This window comes from Mus caroli, chromosome 10 (assembly GCF_900094665.2).
Source record: "Mus caroli chromosome 10, CAROLI_EIJ_v1.1, whole genome shotgun sequence".
Lineage (NCBI taxonomy): Eukaryota > Metazoa > Chordata > Mammalia > Rodentia > Muridae > Mus > Mus caroli.
In genome coordinates this window covers 96,789,179-96,809,278 of record NC_034579.1, presented here as the reverse complement: position 1 = coordinate 96,809,278, position 20,100 = coordinate 96,789,179, and the positions used below count along the sequence as shown (strand labels likewise).

Genomic DNA, 20,100 nt, shown 5'->3' with positions numbered 1-20,100 from the left:
GAGGAGAGGAGAGGAGAGGAGAGGAGAGGAGAGGAGAGGAGAGAAACTAGTATTTTAACATGGATTCTTAGCCCAAACTAAAAATGTTGATTTATGCTGAAATTTTAAGTACTAGATCCATTTAAAGGTTATATCAGTTCTAAAGTACATACTAAAATCAAACTGCAGAACTGTGATAACCAGCTATGGGCTTAGAAAGTAGTTTTCAGAAATTTACCCAGAAGAATGAGTTGCACTGAACCCAGGAAACATTTTCTTCAATGCTCTGAATATAAATAGTTTGGGTTATTAAGTATGTAAGGCTTGAAGCGGATTTTAATAATTCTAAGGTGACTGAAATTTATGAATTTAAAGTGGTGTTCACTGGAAGTTCTCAAGGGCTCCAAATATGAAAGAGCACTTTTGAACTACAGAAGAAAACCAGACGCCCACATCAGCATTTTTGCTCCTACAAAACGAATACAAACTCAGAACCAGACAGGCAAAGAACACAGCTTCGTTTTCCTCCTAACAAGGCAGCTGACAAAGAATTCCACAGAAGCTAATCCCTTCTGCTTCCCTGCTTATAGGACCACCTCAGCTCCACATTCATCCTTTATATAACCTCCAATGTCTCAGCTGTTTTAACTTCCTCCCCAGAGTTTTAACAAGTTAATGATGAGCTGATACCTTAATTTGGTAAATCACAGAAGCACATACACTCCCAAACCTATTTCTGTTTTCTGTTCAGTTAAAAATAACAAGACATGATTAAGTCTACAAGTTCTTTATGAGTAACCAGGGTTAAGATATACAGTAATAAGATTTGATCTATTCCATAGGATAATGGTATAAATTTCACACTCTCTATGAAGTTAATGAAAATTTTGCGGAAATATGTGTGTGTATAAAAATTCCCAAGCGTACCATTATAACTAAGACTCCAGAGGGGGTAAAACATTTCTCAGAAAACACTACTCTATGAGACAAATTCTGGGAAAAAGTCAGATCAGTCCCCAGAGCCTGTGGATTTTAGATTATTGGTAACTCAGGAAATCAATATTTTCATTAGTTGTTCTAGCAGGAAGATACTGTTATTGATGTTTCAAATGATCAGTTAGTTACTCAAGTTGGACATGAGCCCCTCAGCTAGAGGGTGATGTGTACAGGTAGATCAAAGTTTCCCTAGTTTATCAGTGTAAAAAAAAAAAACAAAACAAAAACGATAAGCTATTTCATAAGGAGAATGAATTTTCACGTTGAAATAATGACAATAATACTCATTAACCAGAAAGGTAGGTTTGAAAAATTAGAAGGCAATTCAATTGCAAATACAGAAAAGCCACTTTTCTGGAGAGGTTAACATACTATATTTTAGAAATCTAATATATTGATGTTAAAACAATTGGCCCTTAACATAGCTATGGAGACATTTTTTCAATAAAATAAGATTTACATACCTTAGGGGTGAACATGTGTCGGATGCCATCAATGGAACCATTTAAAAGGAGAGATCTTATTAGGAAACATATAAGGACCACGTAGGGGAACAGAGAACTGAAATACATGATCTGCAAACAAAGAGAAATGGCAATGGGTGAGACAGACTAGTGACCGTTCTTAATAGTTAAAACTATACTCTTGATAGTCAGTTTGTTTAACACAATTGATGACAATTCCTAAAGTCACTTTTTTAGAAGACTGTTCTGGATTCAGCCTTCTTTAAATCTCACTTGAGACATAAATAAAACTTTGTTTAGACTGATTCATATTGTGGCATACGTTGATGGGATGCAGCATAATTCAATATATGTATAAAATGTTTAACAACAAAGTTAAGGGAATCAACAGTTTGATGTGAACCTTTAAATTCTTCTCTTGTAATTATTTTAGGATGCACAGTAAAGTGTTCTAAACAATATCCACCCCAGTGTGCGACAGAATGCTAGATTGTGTTCTTCCTTTTGTTTTTTGGGTGCCATTGTCCATCAGATTTTTATCCTTCTTTTCTCTTCTCCACCTCTAGAATAAACATTATTCTGCCCTCTACTTTTATGTAATAGACTTCTTTAGCATCCAGACAGCAGAGCACTTAGACTTTTTCTCTTGGTGGTTTACTTCACGTAAGTTATGTTCCATAGGTATTTCTGTAATTACAAGATTGACTCCACTTAGTAAATGAATAATATGCGCTCTCTCTCTCTCTCTCTCCCTCTCTCTCTCTCTCTCTCTCTGTGTGTGTGTGTGTGTGTGTGTGTGTGTGTGTGTGTGTGTGTACCCATGCATGTGCACGTGCAGAATTTTAAAAATAAAACGTTTACCATCTATGCTGCTCCAGGATTGAATTCTGCTCAATGGCTGAATAGTATTTCACTCTGTGCCTGCCCAGAGAAACACTGACTTACCTCTCCTTCAGTTAGTGCAGAAATATGATGTAGGATGAATGGTTCTGATTGTTTGTAATGCATTATTTAAAAGCAATATTTAGGAAAGAAATGTCATGAATTTCCAAACAAGTCCTGCTTAATGCTTCGCACACATTTTGAGGGATGTTTCATGGTGTAGCAGTAAAGCTCGCGATGTACTGAGTAATTTGTACGCATAGCATTCACTGTAAATCCTTTCACCATTTGTTTCTGCAATGTTTGCATCTGAGGAACTCAGGAAATTGATATCACCCAAAGGAAACATTTTACCCAGGCATTAACTATCTTCTTGAAATATCCACGTGGGGGTCTAATATGTCTAAAACTTTCCCACTGGAAAAGCAAATTTCTGAAATTCTCCTCCAAGCTGTGGCCCCTCTGTTTCAGAAAATGGCCCCAGTTGCTGAAGTCACAGATGCATAGATTTTCCAAGACAATCTGCAATATGCTTGTGGTTTCCAGATCAGCATCCCAGCTGTGTTGTTTTCTGCTAAACCTAAGTGTTTCTAATCGCATTGAATAAATTGCTAATTGCTCCCTCATCCCTGAAAAGCTTTAATCTGATATGCTTTCTTGCTGCAGAACCCAGGCCCTCAAGCCCTTGCGCCCTGGTAGGCTCGGCATGATCAGCCATTGCCTGAAAGCATACTGTCTGCTTCTCTTCTCCAGTCAGAACCATCTTCTCCCAGAAGACATTCTGAACACCACAAGACTTCTTTTCCCAAACTGAATCCACCATCTGCTGTCACTTCTGCCAAAGTAGAGGTGATATCACCTTGGAGATATTACCATTAGGTGCAGTTTTGTCTGTGGTGTTATATAGCCCTTCCAAAGTTACCTTGATTGAGTTTTCTCACACTCTGTCCACCCAGCTGTTATGTAAGTTCTGTGAGAATGGAGACCATGCCTTTCTGGGTCGCTACTAGATCTTAAACTCCTAAACCACTTGCAGACACAGCCAATATTTTAATAGAATAAATCTATTTTCATTAGTAAAATCAGACATCTTTCTAATAATTTTTGATGAGTCTTAGATTGTCCTCTGCTAGGATAATATGATTTTATTTCCTAGTTTCTCCTTGTTAGGGTGATTCAGAACTGAGAGTTGTTCTTCTGTTCCTCTCTGACAACTAGCAAACTTTCAATCTGCGAGGCCCCTGGGTCTCATTCGATGATAGCTCTCCACGATAGCTTCTGAGGCTACAAAAACATGAAATATTCTCTGCACATTTTTAAATCAAACTCAATTTGCTGCTAACCGACTGACTTGAAAGTCTTTCCTGATTCTCAGTGTATTTCCTGCTCATCTCTCCTCCAGATTCTTCTGGTCAGCTCCCCTCTGCATCCCAGAGATCCAACATCCACAGCTCTTTTGCATGAAGTCTTCTAGAAGTCCGATGATACCGTTTGCTGAATTGTTTAGAATCTTCAGATCTTTACAGTATCCGTTATATAGCAGCCTGTGGTTTGACTAGTTTCTGCAGACACTTCAATGTCCATCAGCAACCGGGTCACAATTCTTGCTTTATCTTCCTCCCACTCCTCATGCACAGGGGAGCATTTAGCACCCTCTGGGCTTGATGCACGCTGAATTCTGTGCCTAGAGTGACCTGTCTCTGAACCTCCTGGTAACTTTCCTCCGACAATCACAGCAATTACCCACTCTGTGAAACCTCCCAGACTCCAAGATCATTTCAGTAACTGCCTCATGCATATTCTCTTCATCTCCATTATTAGACTTAGTACAGCAATTTCTGTCAGGCTCCTCACAGTATGGGCTTTATGAGGACAGAGGCTGCTCAATTAATATCAGAATTCACTACTGTGCAGCTTACAGGAGATTGTCAAAAATACTGTACATTAAAGAAATACTGTACTCAAAAATACTATAGATAAAATAAAAGAGAAACTTGTAATAAAAAGTTTAGGGTTCCTATTGTGTGCACATTCTCTAAAATATGATATCTCTATTGTATAATATTTTAAAATTCTATTCCTGGAGTTGGAGAGATGGCACAGAGGTTAAGAGCACTGACTGCTCTTCCAAAGGTCCTGAGTTCAAATCCCAGCAGCCACATGGTGGCTCACAACCATCCGTAATGGGATCTCATGCCCTCTTCTGGTATGTCTGAAGACAGCTACAGTGCACTTACATATAATAAATAAATAAATCTTTAAAAAACAATTCTATTCTTAATATCTGGTCCCAATTATTTCCATTTTTATTAGTTTAATATACGTTCATGTTCTTAAATACACTAATCTGAATTTAGTTTGTTCTTAAGGAAAAACTGAAATATTTCAAATTAACATGTGAAAACTGTTAAGAATTCAAACAGATGAATATTATTAAGTATGCCAAACCTTTGACTGTATTCTTCTCTAAGAAGATAAAGGTTCATAGTTAATTTAAAATGCTAAGAGTTAAAGGAATGTTTTTTAATTAAGCACTATGCAAAGAATCCACATTTTTCTTAAACACAAATTTACATTTATACAAATAGCTATACTTTGTAGCAAAATCTTTTATGAAATTGCCAATAAATATTCAATTAAACATGTCTGTATAGACCACAGACACCTGTCCATTGCCATCTAAAATAGCTTTGTGGTATATTGCTACCTAAATCTCATTCATTTGTACACTGGCATTGTATGCTGCTACTTGCAATTATTTCTCAAATATGCGGTTTGCATCTGTCACTAGAATAGAAACTTCCTAAGTCCAGGCTTTGTTTCTTGTTGTTTTTCTCCAATTAAAACCATTTCTGGTAAACAGCAAGTATTCAATACTTTTATAAAATAAACAGATAAATAGATAGTATCCATAAGATTTGAACAATCTAAGAATGGATTTAGCGTAGAGAAATTGTACTTGTTCCTTTGCTAATTTTAAGCTTCTTAAAAGTTGTTAACCTGCCATATTTTTCATAGCAATTACCCTAAATAAAAGATTTGTTTATCAAGCAAAATATTATATAGGATATTTTCCTTGTTATACTCCTGAAATTAGAAAATATATTAAAATCAATTGACTTTATCTTTTTATTAAAATATTTATTATAAAGACACATTCAGGAAAAAATCTTTCTTTTGAGGACTTGGTTTTGCTCAAATCACCTGTGCTGATGTCAATTATTATTATTATTAATCAGCATGCTTTATTGTTATTATTATTTTAGCATTGATAATAATAGAGTAATCCAACTGTCACTCTTTTTGACTGCTGCTCACTTACGATGCCTAGTTGGACTGAAAAGATAAATGATTATAGCTACACTGTGAAAAGAAGCTTTATTATACACACAGATGCACACATACACACACCATCAGGGCCCAACAAGAAGAGCCAACATTGAATTCGTGCCATAAAGCAGCTGAGATATGCAAAGGTTTTAAAGCAGTGGCCGTGATAAGAACAGGACTCTGGTGCTTCTGAAAACAAAAAGAACGAACAGCAATCATGTCCGTGGTGCATCATTTTAAAATGAAGGCAGCAAACCAGACAGACTTCACACTTCCACTGATGTCCTTTTCAACCACAGTGTTTTTAAATTCGTATTTGGGCAGGAGGAGGGCATGCCCTTGTCATCTTTTATTTATTCCGTGTTGCTAATCTGAATGATTCTAACTACTTGAGGACAACAAGAACGTTAAGAGGCACACAACTGTTCATCATTTGAATATTCACTGAGCAATCACTTTTTTAAAATACCTGAAAGAAGGCAATGATTAAAAAATAAACAAACAGGAAAAAGGAACTTCTTCACTCCAGCAGTTTCCATGACTGCGCTGGATTTTCCTGGGGGAACTAAAGCAGCAGATAATGAATAAGTAGCAAAATAAACAGACCTTTAAATGCTGGAATAAAAAAAATTATTATAAATGAGACTAAATGTCACTGTTAAACACTTTGATTGTTACTTATGCCTTTTTTAGAGACATTTTTTTTTTAAGCACCACTTTTGGCCAGTCTGTAGATGCCTAGACAAAGGAGTCAAACAATTTGTCATTTGAATTTGGGGGGTATAGCTGAAAGGAATTGACAGTACTCATAAATGGTGCTTAGCGGAATCAGGAGGAATTCTAACATACTAACTTTTCCAGAGGACTGAATGCCTTTGATCATGGCCAGACAAACCATGACCCAGGCAACCAGAAGGCAGACCGTCATCTTCCAGTTTAAGCCTCCACTGTCAGAGATGGAACTGGTGATATCCAGTGCTTCCCGGTACCAGTAATAGGTGGTGGCAGAACTTTGTTCACATTCTGGCTCAACATCTGTTGGGGGAAAAAAAAAAAAAGACAAAATGCTATCATTCAAACTATAGTACGGTAAGGAGTAATACTGGGTTGTGTCCCACAAGCCCATTAGCCAATTCTTTGTACTACAACCAATTTAAGCTTATGAATAAATGAGACTCAGAACACGGCTATTTTATTTGGCTTTGACAATTACTGGCGGGTCACCCCTAGTCTACTCTTCTAACTGCTGCCTGGCTACCTTCCCAGCAGTGCACCCTAGTTACTTGCAGTTTCTCCTGTTTACATTACTTTTCATCCAGCAATTCTGACAACGCTGTTTGAATTTTGCACTCCAGCGCATGTCACTTAGCTAACAAAACAATACTTGCATACATTGCAAGTTCTAACGGTAATATTTTCTATATACTGGAATAAATAAAATGTTTTGTTTGTTACATTTTACTTTTTTCAATTTGCCTAATACAAAAATTTTAAGTTCAGGAGTGAGGTGCATTCTATAGAAAATGTTTTGTTTTGTTTTGTTTTGTTTTTACTTTTTAAGGTTTTAAAAGATGAAAACTACAAAATAGTAGCACTAACTGCATTAAAAACAATAAATTCATTCCAATCAGAATTTTCTTTCCCTTTTGTAGATTTTAATGAATATGAGGCTTACCTGGGACTTACAACAGAAAGCTGGCAAAATCATTTAACCTAAAGCCTAAAAGCCTTAAGTACATTAAATTAATCTGAAGAGAGTCAGGAAAATTAAATGATGTCTACTTGATCTCTCTGAAGCGGTCGTTCCAAATGCAGAAGACAGCCTATTATGATGCTACTTTCAAAGTTTTTGTTTCCACCCACCATGGAATTTAAAAATCAGAAAAGGATTTTGCCTTTACTAATCTTTAAATTATTAAACATAAAGAGACAATGTAGCATATGTCTTACAAGTATGAGATGCGTTTTTCACCAGGGGGCATTGATCCCAAGGAAGAGGTTGCTGAAAAGACTGAGAAAAGTAAAATAATGTCCAGCCAATGATGACATTGTAGTAGAGGGCCACAAAATAGCACACCTGTGAAAGAAAAGGATGTGATTATATCATGCATCCTCTGTCACTCCCCTTAAATCCTCGAGGTGGAATTCACTCCACCCAACAACTTTTAAGTCTTCATCTTATTTTTTGTTTGTTTGTTTGTTTGTTTGTTTGTTTGTTTCTGAAAGACATGGTTTTTTCTTTAAAACAATATTTCTGAGTTGAACTTTTAAAACACATTATGAAATACAGATGTCATCTGTAGTCATAGATAGTTTTGCACAGTAAGTGCTCTATGTCCCAAAAGATTCTAAAACATGATCACACAGAGGAGTTTACAGAGATGAAGATTACAATTCAAACTAGCCCAGGTAAGAGCAAATGTCATGGAAAGAAACTTACTACACAGCTTGCGAAGCCAATCCCACCCAATTTAGGGCTTATGTAATTCCAAACCCCAATGCTGCCTCTCCGAATTCTTTGACCCACAGAAAGTTCCAGGAAAAAGAGTGGAATTCCTATCACCAGAAGTAGTATTAAATATGGCAAAAGATATGCACCTAGAGAAACAAGAACAAACAGAATGGGTCATATTTTCAATAGTCACAGTAGAGTATACATTGACCAGAATCATTTCATAAAAGACACTATTTGAAGTTTTTTGTTTTGTTTTGTTTTTTATGATACAAATAGAAGTCTTTGAAGAAAACATAACTGGCCTTTAAACTTCCTAAACTTTGAATCCTGTATTAGACTGCTCTAGGAAGTCCCTCGGGGCAGTTAGGTGACTCCATGGGCAACCCCATACTGCATGGGTCTTATGACCTAAGTTTGAGTCCTTGAACCCACAGTGGAAGAAGAAAATTGACTCTTGAAATCTCCTCTGAACTCTATATGCATATTCCCCCATACACATATGCACCATACACAAACACACACATACAAAATAATAGCAAAGTTTAAAAGTTTTAAATTATAGTTCTTTGTAGAATAAATCTTATTAAAAGGCACATATAAATAAACCGACTTTTTTTTTAAAGAGTTATTTATTTTATGTATATGAGTACACTGTCACTGTCTTTAAACACACCAGAAGAGGGCATCAGATCCCATTACAGATGGTTGTAAGCCATCATGTGGTTGCTGCAAATTGAACTCAGGACCTCTGAAAGAGCAGTCAGCGCTCTTAACCAATGAGCCATCTCTCCAGCACCCACAATTCAACATTTTGTTGAAAAGGTAATTAGCTTCATGGGAACATAAAGACTCAGTTCTTTGAAATAATTTTCCTTGTCAACTGGCTTCATAAACTCAAATCTGTCTTCACCCCGTGTTTACAAAGTTATTTACTAAATACTAACCTAAACTATTTTAAGTTCTGCATTCCAAAAGCATGGATTGAGACCAACGGCATTTGACAGGATTGAATTTTTTTGTATTATAAATAAAATAATACCAAAGAAGAGCAAATACCTAGTCTGAAAGATAGAAAAATTAAAACAAATAATTTCTAACAAATGCAATAGGATTTGTTTCCATATATACCACACATAAAATGTTCACTTCAGGAATCATACTCTTTTTGTTTCCAAAATTCAGAGAAAGCATGTACAAGAGTGTTTAGGAGGTAAAACTAACATACATTGTGTCTCTCATTGAAAGCACTTACTGTTCTATTTGTAGCAAAACACCCACAGTTAAGGAAATAGCTGGTTTTTAATAAAAATTACATGTAAAAACTAATGATTTGCAAATCAATTCAATAGCTTGATAACGTCATTCTTATATTTAATTGGTGAGAAAAAGGTATGTACGTACAACTTGTATATGAGAACATTACAAATTAGTGTAAAATGACCTACACACTGGACTTCTTCATATATTCAGATTTCTAGGTGAGCAGCCTACCCCTGGATTCATTGACTAATACACCCTTGTCACAAAAGACACTAGGTGGACAGACACAAAGTAGGACACTGAATGTACTCTTCTTTCCCTAGGTGCACAGGAACATGTACAGGCACACGTGCCTTGTGGCATGCACAGCACACACACACACACACAGAAGCATGCACACACTCATGCACATACAAGCGCATGCAAAATATGATGTGTTGCAATTGCTAATCCCATTTTGCATGTATAGGAACTGAGTGTGAAGAAATGAGCAAGATAGAGAAAGTTCACATGGCTTGAAACATGGGAAAGAGCCAGGTATATCTGTCAGAGTGACTGCAAAATAAGAGGAATCCTCGGTATCCTAAGACTTATTAAACTTAGACCTATGCATTAAATGTAACATCTACATAAATCAATATGTACATATTAGACCTCTTTACTTTCTCCTCTTATTCAGAAAATGCTTCAAATGATTTATGAATAAGGGTTTTTGGTTGTTTTGTGCTTTTTAAAGAAACTCATCAACTTTCTAGAAAACAGTGTCACACACTCTTTATCCCTTTCCAATCCAGCCTATGTCTCACGAGACATGCAATATTGTTCTCCATTCTCATGCCAAGGCAAGAAATCAATAGAAGATAAAATGTCTTGACTCTTATTTTTATCAAGAGAATAGAGGGATTTGTCTTGCTAATAACTGATAAGTATATGTCAACTCTGTAATAGCTCTCCATCAAGGTGGATGCCACGCTAAAAGGAATGAAACCTGACTGTAAACTGAAGCTGCCTTCATTCTTAGCAGAATGTCCAGTAAGATGTAGAAAGTGAAATGTCGCAAAATCAGAATTCATTTCTGCCAGTCTTAGCAAATGATTCCCATGTAATATTATCAGTTTCCTGGGGAATTACTGTTTTCGAAGCAATGAATGGTATGTGTCACACTTCATGAAAAAAATAAATTCTTAGCTTTCAAACAGGTGGATCTGTTAAACAGTTTGCTTTCCCAAACCTCTTACTTTGTTCCTTATAGAATCATCCTACCATCTTTAATCACCACAATAACTTAGCACTTTATCTTAACAACTAAGAAAAAAATTGTACATGAATACTTCTATTCATTTAACATGATGTGTGCAGATTATAATTATAGTCAAATAAGACTATATATGTTTTCAGCCAATCACACTTTCACAAACCCAATAAAATATCAAAATCATCCTTCTAAGATTTGATGATAAAATGTGTACCTTATGTGATATGCGGGTTTGGGTTTGTTCATGTGTAGTCATGTCCATGAGGTCTATTTCAAGCATCTTTCTCTATCACGTGCAGGGTTTTTGTTTTTGTTTTTGTCTTTTCTGAAATCAAGTCCTTCACTGAGTCTGGCACTTACTGTTTTGATTTGACTGGCTAGCTGGCAAGCACCAGGAATTCACAGGACTGCCTGCCATGAACATTAGAGCTACAGATGCATGTCACAGACGTGGCCTTCATGTGGATACTGGGAATCAACACTCAGGTCCTCAAACTTCCACACTATGTATCTTTTTTTCTACTGAGCCATCTTCATAGACCAGAATATATACTTTTACCCATATATTACTTAATGCACACAAATTTCATATGCATATATTATAAAATTTTAAAACAATTTGTCTCTCTTCATTTCCCTTTCCCCACCCCTTGAGCTGGGAATTGAATCTATGATTTTATGTGTGGTAGAAAAGCATTTTACTCGATGAACCACATCTAGCGTTTCTTCGGGGATTTTGGTTGGTTGGTTGGTTGGTTGGTTTGGGTTTTTGGTTTTTGGTTTCTTTTGGGGGGTGCAGTGTGCGTTGTACTACAAAGCTCTTAGGATTTCTGCCTTTGTGTTGACTTTTTTCCCCCAGTGGATTTTTTTGAACAGCATTTTTCTTTCAAAAATGTTGATAATTGTCTGCCCACATTTGCATAATAAAGGCATGGATAATGATGGAACTAGTTTTTGTTTAAAATTAAGTGTGCTCTCTTAAAAAAATAAAGTATCTGTTAAAGCTGGTTTACAGAGCTAAAATCAATATGAAAAATCTCTAAGGACAAAGAATGACTGGCCCTATGGTAATTATCTGGTTAAACCCCCTTCTCATGAGATCTAAAAGTGCTAGCCGCAATTAAAATTTAAAGTCCTACACCAACATGCCCGGCAGTAGATGGCTAACACAAGCAAACTCAATAACCTTTTTTTTTTTTGGGTTTTTTATCTTATAATGCTTTGTCATGACTTAAAAAAAACAAAAACCTTACATTTCCTTTGTATATATTATGATTTCTGATTTTGTGTTTTTATAGGACTTTGTATGTGTGAATTATGTATATCTCTGTGTTTCTTGAGCTTTTTTCCAATTCATTTTGTCCTAACCTAATTTGTTTGTTTTTCATCTAATTTTATTATTATTACTATTATGATTACTATTTAAATGCTCATTTCTATCCTAAAGAATAAAAAATAAAGGATGTAGCTTCGAGTGGTTGGGGAAAAAAAAAATTTAAAGTCCACAATCATTCTAAATTACATATTAGTTCTGCTTTTGGTAAAGAATGAGACAACTTAAAATTCAGAGGCTATAAGTCACAGAGAGAACATCCATGCTCTATCAGTGTTGATGGCTTTAGATTCTCATCGATCCCAAAATTCTGACATGCATAAAGAACATAACATGTTTTCTTAAAATTCTGTCGGTACTTCAGCAATGTTTACAGTATCCAGGGACAAAGTTTGGGAATGTGTTACCTTAAGCAATCCCTGACTATTTGTAGGAGGCCAATCTGTTCCTATGGAAACTTCATCTGAACCCAGAACTGGGCTGACTTCCTGCAAAATGTGTCTCCCTAGCTTTGTAATGGAATTCACAATTTCAGAACTAATGAGAATACAGTAACAATAGGATCTACCTGAAATAAAGGATTTCCCTTTACGGGTGTAACAATTCATTGTTAAAGCAGAGGAATGCAACTTACCACCACCATTCTTTTGGCAGAGGTATGGGAACCGCCACACATTCCCCAGACCTACAGAAAATCCAACTTGGGCCAGAATGTATTGCAGCTTACTGTTCCAGGCTGGCCTTTCATCATCAGCTTCAGATCCATCTTCAGCATCTGTATCTTTCTCTTCCTGAACATCGACGATTAGTTCGCTCTTCTTAGAAACCTCTTCCACGGAGTCTTCATTGGACAGGAGGTCTTTGACAGATTCAATGACATCATCATCCAAATCTCTCTTTACCACTTTGCTATTCTTAGGCATTGGAAATTAATCTTCTTAAAGACACCCTTGAGGCAAATATATATTTTAAATGTTATTTAACACAAAGTAAATCTGAGAAGAATATCATATAAATCCTTGATTCAAGGTGAGAAACAATTATGGATCCTGGATCTGATCCCAATACTCTGTATATACCTATGAAATAAAAAAATTGAAATGTGATATTAATAACAAGAAATATAAACAATACTTCAACATCTTTTCTTGATCATTTTCTGATAAAATCTCATTCTAAGACTAAAAAACACAATAGATCTTGGTCATTCATAGTTTAATAGTTTCAAAAATGTATTAATTAGTAGGTGTATGAGTTTCACACACATTTTATTTTAGTTAAATAATTCTTTGAAAAATATACTTTAATTCAAGAAGATCTTTTCTTATATGTCTTTTGTTTTCTTATTACAAATTATATATATATATATACATGTATATATATGTATATATAAATATATATATGTATGTACTTCAAGCCCACCTTGTAAATTTGTCTTCAGTCATCTCCTCCAATAAATTATTACTTACAATATGTACATTAATGTGCTCGTTATTAACTGTGAAGTTATCCTATAATTATAATAAAGAAACATGCAGTGCCTACTTTTAAGGGATTTCCTATCAAATAAAGAGGAAATTGTATTTTAAGTAAATAAACAACAGAATATTTAGATATGATTTTACTGATTCGGTACAGACAATGAACTAAAACGCAATTCTTGTTCATTATTACTCTAGACTGGTGTGGGATAGTTCTTTTCTAATCTATTTAAAGTTATTTTATCATTTACATTTTTTGAAGCAGTAAATAACCAAAGTATGAACCTTGCCTGTTCAGCTTTGAAGAAAATTGTTCGTGTATTGTCACCCTTAAAGAGGCCAGCACTGTCTACATACAGATATGCTAGATGCACCTTTCTTCTGATTTTTCATGTACAAGGGATAGGAAATGTTGCGTATAGAGTCCTGTCAAACAGTGTGGTGAGATTAGGTGATCTGTCATGAACGTCATAACTCCTGCTTCTTTTTATAGACTGTCCCTTATGTTTCTATGCCTTTATTCCATTTCAGCACAACTGTAATATCCATTTCATCCAACGTCCCTGATCCAACTGTAAGTATTGTCTAACACTTAGTTGCTAACAGAAGACTTGCTATTATGGCTTACAAAACCTAAATTTTGCAAAGATCCTTTTTCAAAAAAAAAAAAATGTTTTCCAACCTCTATCTAAAACATGAACTTTAGTCTCAGAAGTAAATGTCCCCAGCCAATATCAGTTATATTTTATTGTACAATAATGTTTACTTTATTAAAAATGTATGCCAATGTAGAAAGCCTCCCTTCTCTTCATAGATAAGTCATTATGATAAATGAAATAGTATTTTATAGACACAAGAGATAATTGGTTAGATCTTGAGGAAGATGCAGAAGCACAAAGAGAAATATAGAATAGAAGTACAAATGAGAGGGGCAGGAGCCAAGTAACAAAGAGATCACATTTAGGCAGACACAAATTGCTTTGTCATCAATGTTAATGCTATTGCCAAATATTCCTTCCTGTCAGAAAAGGGAGGATTCCTGTGTCACAGCAGATGAGGAAACTGGTCTACAGGATCATGAGATCTGGCCAAATAAAAGAGAAAGCAAGGCCCCCATAATAAAAGTCATAAAGAAGCTGGGACGTTAATAGGAAATAAGATTTATAATTTGCAGAAATTAGGTACAGGCTAAAATTTAAAATAAGGTATCAAAATTGAGAAGTAAAATGAGAAGAATAAGGTAGAAATAAACGTGTAAAAATGCTGTTGTTTCTTCATGCAAGAGGCAGTACTGTTTACACAGGGCACTCGTAATTTGAAAGAAAATACTGTCCTCAACTTCTTCATCTCTTTGTGGCCTCAAATGAGCTTTCTTTTTATTATAAAGGAGTCTTATAAGGACTAATTTGCACATGCAAAGAGACATATTTAGTGTCAAACACTTAAAAATAGTTTACAAAAATAGGCCTTCAGGGGGAAGGAAATAATCATGGGAGATGGAGGGAAGTATCTAGATGAAAGAGAGAAGGAAGAAGGGGAAAAGGGTACAGGATAAGGTATTAGGGGGACAGGACATGTTAGAAGCCTAGAGGGCCAGTAAAATGAATGGAAATATGCAGGGTGGAGGAGACCCTCAGAAAGTACCAGAGACCCAGGAGGTGAGAGACTCTCAGGCCTCAGTGGGAATGACCTCAGCTGAATTGCCCAACACTGGGGAGAAGAACTCAGAGTCTACCTCCAGTACATAGACATGGCCTCAAGTAGAGGGATGGAGTTACTAATCCACAGTCAAAATTTCTGACCCAGAATTGATCCTGTCTAAAAGAACTGCAGGGACAAAAATGGAGAAGAGCCTAGCATGGCTGTCCTCTGAGAGGCCCTACCAGCAGAAGACTGAGATAGATGCAGATACTTAACCCAAGTATTGGACTGAAGTCGGGGGCTCCTATGGTTGAATTAAGAGAAGGATTAAAGAAGTTGAAGAGGAGGAAGGCCCCATAGAAAGACCAACAGTCTCAACTCACCCAGACCCAAGGGAGATCCCAGAGACTGAACCAGCAACCAGGCAGCATACGCAGGATGGTATGAGTCTCACCTTCCCCAAATCCCCTTGAACATATATAGAACTGTGTGGTTTGTCCTCAGTTGGAAAATATGCACCTAATCCTGGAGCAATCTGAGGCCTCAGGGACAGGGGAGGCCTGGTTGGTGGGGGAACACCCTCTCAGAGGCAAGGTGAAGAAGGAATGAGATGAGGAACTGTGGGAAAGGGGACCAGGAGGTGGCAGAACAACAGCTGGAATGGAAATAAATAAAATATTTTTTTTAATTTCTTTTTTAAAAAAAAGGCCTTCAGAAATTGAATCTCCTCTTCTTGTTCTTGTGAAAATACCACCATGATAAGAAGGTGTAATAAATGTCCATTTTTATGAGTATGACTATGTTCAATTAGCCTGGGCTGGAGAGATGTCTCAGCCACTAAAGGCTAGTCTCACAAACAAAAATAAGTGTATTAGCCTATAATTAACTTGTTGCACGCCCAGAATAAAAGCTCCATTTTTCAGCTGTTTTTTTTTTTTTTCCTAAATACTATGTTCTATTTCCTCATACTGGGTCACTTCAAAACCTACTGATTTCAAACACAGCAAGAGCTTTAACTGTGTGTGATTCATTGGTCCACTAACGTGAACTAGATATTCATAGACAGTTGTTGCACCAGTTATGACTTTCCATATTACTGCACAATGACCTCCAATATGGTGGATCTCTACTTCAACTAGTCAAGAGACAAACTAGCATTCAAATCACTGTATTTGTGCTAGATGTAGCCTTTTCAAAATGTTGGCTCCCATTGTCTATTGTAAACACAGACTACCAACTCTATCCTATAAAAGATTAAATCAAGAAAACATACCAGTAAACATACCCAGTCTCTGAGCCATATTTGAAAATGATGGTCATTTCACAGGTTCACATAGAAATTCACATTGATTTGATTAAGATAGATATCTAGACCTATGGAGTAGAATACAGGATCCAGGAATACATACACATAGCTATGGCCATATTATTTTTGATGAAACTACAAAAAAGCCTATTCAACACATAGTGCTAAAAAGATTAGATATCTGCCTTCAGAAGGAGTTACACACACACACACACACACACACATACACACACACACACACATGTATCAAAATCTGTAAAATCAATCTCAGTGATAAAATACCTTTATTTAAAATCTAAAGCACTGAAGCTTCTAGAAGAAAACTGGGAATGGCGTTCAAGTAACAAGCAAGGACTTCCTTAATACGACCTTAAAGCACAGGAAACAACATTTAATTAAGAAAGTGACAATTGAAGTGTGACAACTGAAGAAAAAAACTACCATGACTGTCCTTGAAAAGGATGCTCCATGTTTGTCCTGTTTGATTATCGTCCTCATTTATGATGTGAATAAGGAGACACAACATTATCAAAAAGTGGCTGGCTCCCTAAGGTCCACCAAAAGTATCATGGGCAGAACATAAGTGCTTCTGTAGCCATGGCTGCTGTTATCTGACTCGCAGAGGTTCTCTCATTCTTTGCCCTTTCCACCTCATTGCCAAGCACCCTGTTGTGTCTACGAGGCTAATATTGTGCCTGTATCTTTTTGTTGTTGTTCATTTGCTTCTTTGCCAGCATCACTTTCCACAATCTGCAAATAAGAACTCTAAATGACACAGCACTTTTAAAGATCAAATTATTTTATCTTTCTCTTAATTTATATATAATACCCACTTGTAAAACATGTTGAGAGCTTCACGATTTAAATTTATATTCAAATTTTCCCATCACTACATTTTTGAATTGAGTTAATTTTCCTCACATACAATTTGCCAGTATAAAATTCCTTTAAAACACTTAAATTTTGACCTAAAATTTTTTAAACCAATAAATATTTATAACACAACTACGTTATATTTTCTTTGTGTTACAGAATGTCTTACATTGTTTGGGACTCTGTCTTTCCTCATATGTGTTGAAATTAGCTTGTCAAGGTCTACCAAAAAAGAAGAACCTGTGAGAGTGGCCAGCTAGTGCATGTACTCTCAACTAAGCCTCATTAGCTGATTAGCTGAGTTTGTTATCAAAGACCCACGTGGGAAAAGAAGACAACCAACTCTTGCTAGTTGTCCTCTCACCTACCCATGTAACCAGTGATGTGCGTGCACACACACACACACACACACACACACACATACATACATACATACATATAGAGAAACAGAGAGAAAGAAATAGAGAGACAAGTGAAACAGAGAGAGTGAACTTAAAAATAAAAATTTTAAACATAACCACTTAACTAAAACCAAATTTACTGCTATTTTAAACAGTATCACATCAATTACATAAATTCGTTTGGTAACAATGACAACAGAAAGTTTGGATTTTCCAGTTCATCAACTTGACCTATCATTACATGTACAAGTCTACTCATCAATTTTTTCCAGACAGTATTTTATAAAATACCTTGATAAACATATGCAAGTTACTTCCCATTTTTAAAGCAAGTATTTTTTGTATTTAAGATAACACTAGAGCAAGCCTGTGAAAATTGTTTTTAAGACTTGGCTCTAGTATTTTTTTAATATATGTTAATTGAAAGTGAACTGCAACAATTTTATGTCTCCATTTCTTTCCTCCAACCTCTCCCATGCCTGTCCCCTCTCAGGTTAATAGAATAGCTTCTTTCTGTCTGATTGATAATTGTGAGTTTGTTGGGGGGGGGGGGGTTGTGCATGAGCTCATGCAAATATAAATATAGCCTTCTGAATTCATTTTTCTTTGTTGTGTCTATGGCTCCAAGGCTGACCTCTGTGTTTGATAACCATTAAGGGGGTTCACTCCTGGGAGAGACTGGATTCTCCTCGTAGGAACCTGTAGTTCCTTGTCTACAGGTGGAAGCCCACAAAATCTACTCACTTCTATGTAAGCATGCCCATGGATATCTTCCTTGTTCCAGTCCTGTTTATGTAGCTATTTCTAGGAAAGAATGTTTCAGACGAGACTGCTCAGTATTCTGGCTCTTATAATATCTTTGCCCCCTTTTCTGTGATGTCCTCTGAACCACAGATACAGGAACCAGGATCTAGATCTATCACTTGCGACTGAGCTCTCCAAAAACTGCTTAGCTGTACATTGTTTCCAGGCACAAGAAACCTCCTATCAAATGGTTAATCAGGATTGATCAAGTCATTCTCAAACCAATATAGACATCTATGTTACCATTGGTTTCCTCTTAGAGATTGAGTGTGGGCCTCCATTGCTGAAGATAACACACACATAGGAAACAGGTCGCAGATGACTTGAGCTGTACATCACTTGAAACCCTTTTTCCTGGGGCTCGAGTTCCCACAGTATCAGAAACACTATGCTTTCCTGACTTAAAGGGAGGTGGCTGACAGTCCTACCCAGCTGTGGTACCTAGAAAGTGCAACAAGCAAAGATGAAAGTGTGATACTTACACGTTCACATACCTGAATGCAGTCTAGTTGGACTTAAGGCTTCTCAACAGAAGGGAAATCATGCTGGGTACTAGCCAGCTTTCTGGGGCTAGTAAGGCCATCAACTGTAGAGGAGAGTCTAGTATGTCCACGTTGCTAGAACAGAGTAATTCCTTATTCCATTCTAAATTACATCCTTACACTCACAGATAAATGTGGGTGCCACATCTATCTAAGAAGCTTCTCCTCAGAGCAAACTGTGATCATAATCACACAAACACACACAAGTGAATGTTTTACTACAGATATTTTTAAGACTGTAAGTCTGTAATGCTTGTCTTATATTTTGTTTATATCTATAAACTTTTATAGTTTTAATGCTTTTATAAAAAGTTTTTTTGTCATGATTTTCACTTATTTTCTGAAAGAAAATGTGTAGAATCAGTTTTGTTTCTTTTTATGTGTTTGGCAGCATTCAACAATAAAGCCATCTGCAACTGAATTTCTTTTCAGAAAATATATATTAATTTAGAAATTCGATTCATCTCGCTGATACACAGCTACTTAAATTACTTCTCTGTTACCTTGGTTTTAGAAAGCCATCTTTTGCAAGAATTTTGTCCATTTCACCAACTTTACTGGTATAAAGTAACTGTTGATATCCCATACGCTTTTTAAAAAGCAACTATCCTTTTCTTTCATCTTTTTCATGAATTTGATATTAGATCTTCTCTATGTTTTTCTTCCTCCTCCCCCTCCTCCTCCTACTTCACAGGCCACACAAATATTTTTTTAAAAAACTTTACTGATTCACATCATGTACTCCCAGTTCTGTTCATCTCCTAGTCTTCTCGTATTCACCCTTCTCTCTTGCAACATTGACCCCAAAATACAACACAACACACACACACATCCAAGGCACAGAAAGACATCTCAGCGTGTAAGAAGTAGTGTGTCACAGTGTGTCTCACAGTATATCCCTCTGTCCACACATTGTCCCTAGCAAAGGTTCATTGCAGTGAGCCATTGGTCTGGTTAGTGGTCCCTGGCTTTTCTGACACTATCAATATTGGATCCTCACTAGGTCTTCTCCTAGTTATCCTGTGGTTGCCCTGTATCATGGAGGTCCTGCAGCTTTGGATGAGTATGATTGGCCCTTTCACACATCCCAGTCATCTG

The 20,100-nt window shown here is 36.3% G+C and overlaps 1 protein-coding gene across 2 annotated transcripts in view; it reads right to left on the bottom strand.

Moving 5' to 3' along the window:
* Positions 1-20,100, bottom strand: part of Slc6a15 (solute carrier family 6 member 15) — a 51,829-nt gene that overhangs the window by 17,018 nt on the left and 14,711 nt on the right. The window contains exons 2-6 of one of the 2 annotated variants that reach the window (XM_029482159.1): positions 12,589-13,033; positions 8,092-8,249; positions 7,602-7,728; positions 6,505-6,686; positions 1,440-1,550 (exon numbers count right to left, since the gene is read on the bottom strand). In XM_029482159.1, the coding sequence (XP_029338019.1) occupies positions 1,440-1,550; positions 6,505-6,686; positions 7,602-7,728; positions 8,092-8,249; positions 12,589-12,877 (867 nt within the window). In that variant the 5' untranslated portion in view covers positions 12,878-13,033. The remainder of the gene's footprint in view (positions 1-1,439; positions 1,551-6,504; positions 6,687-7,601; positions 7,729-8,091; positions 8,250-12,588; positions 13,034-20,100) is intronic. The other variant, XM_021174754.1, reaches the window with a different exon arrangement.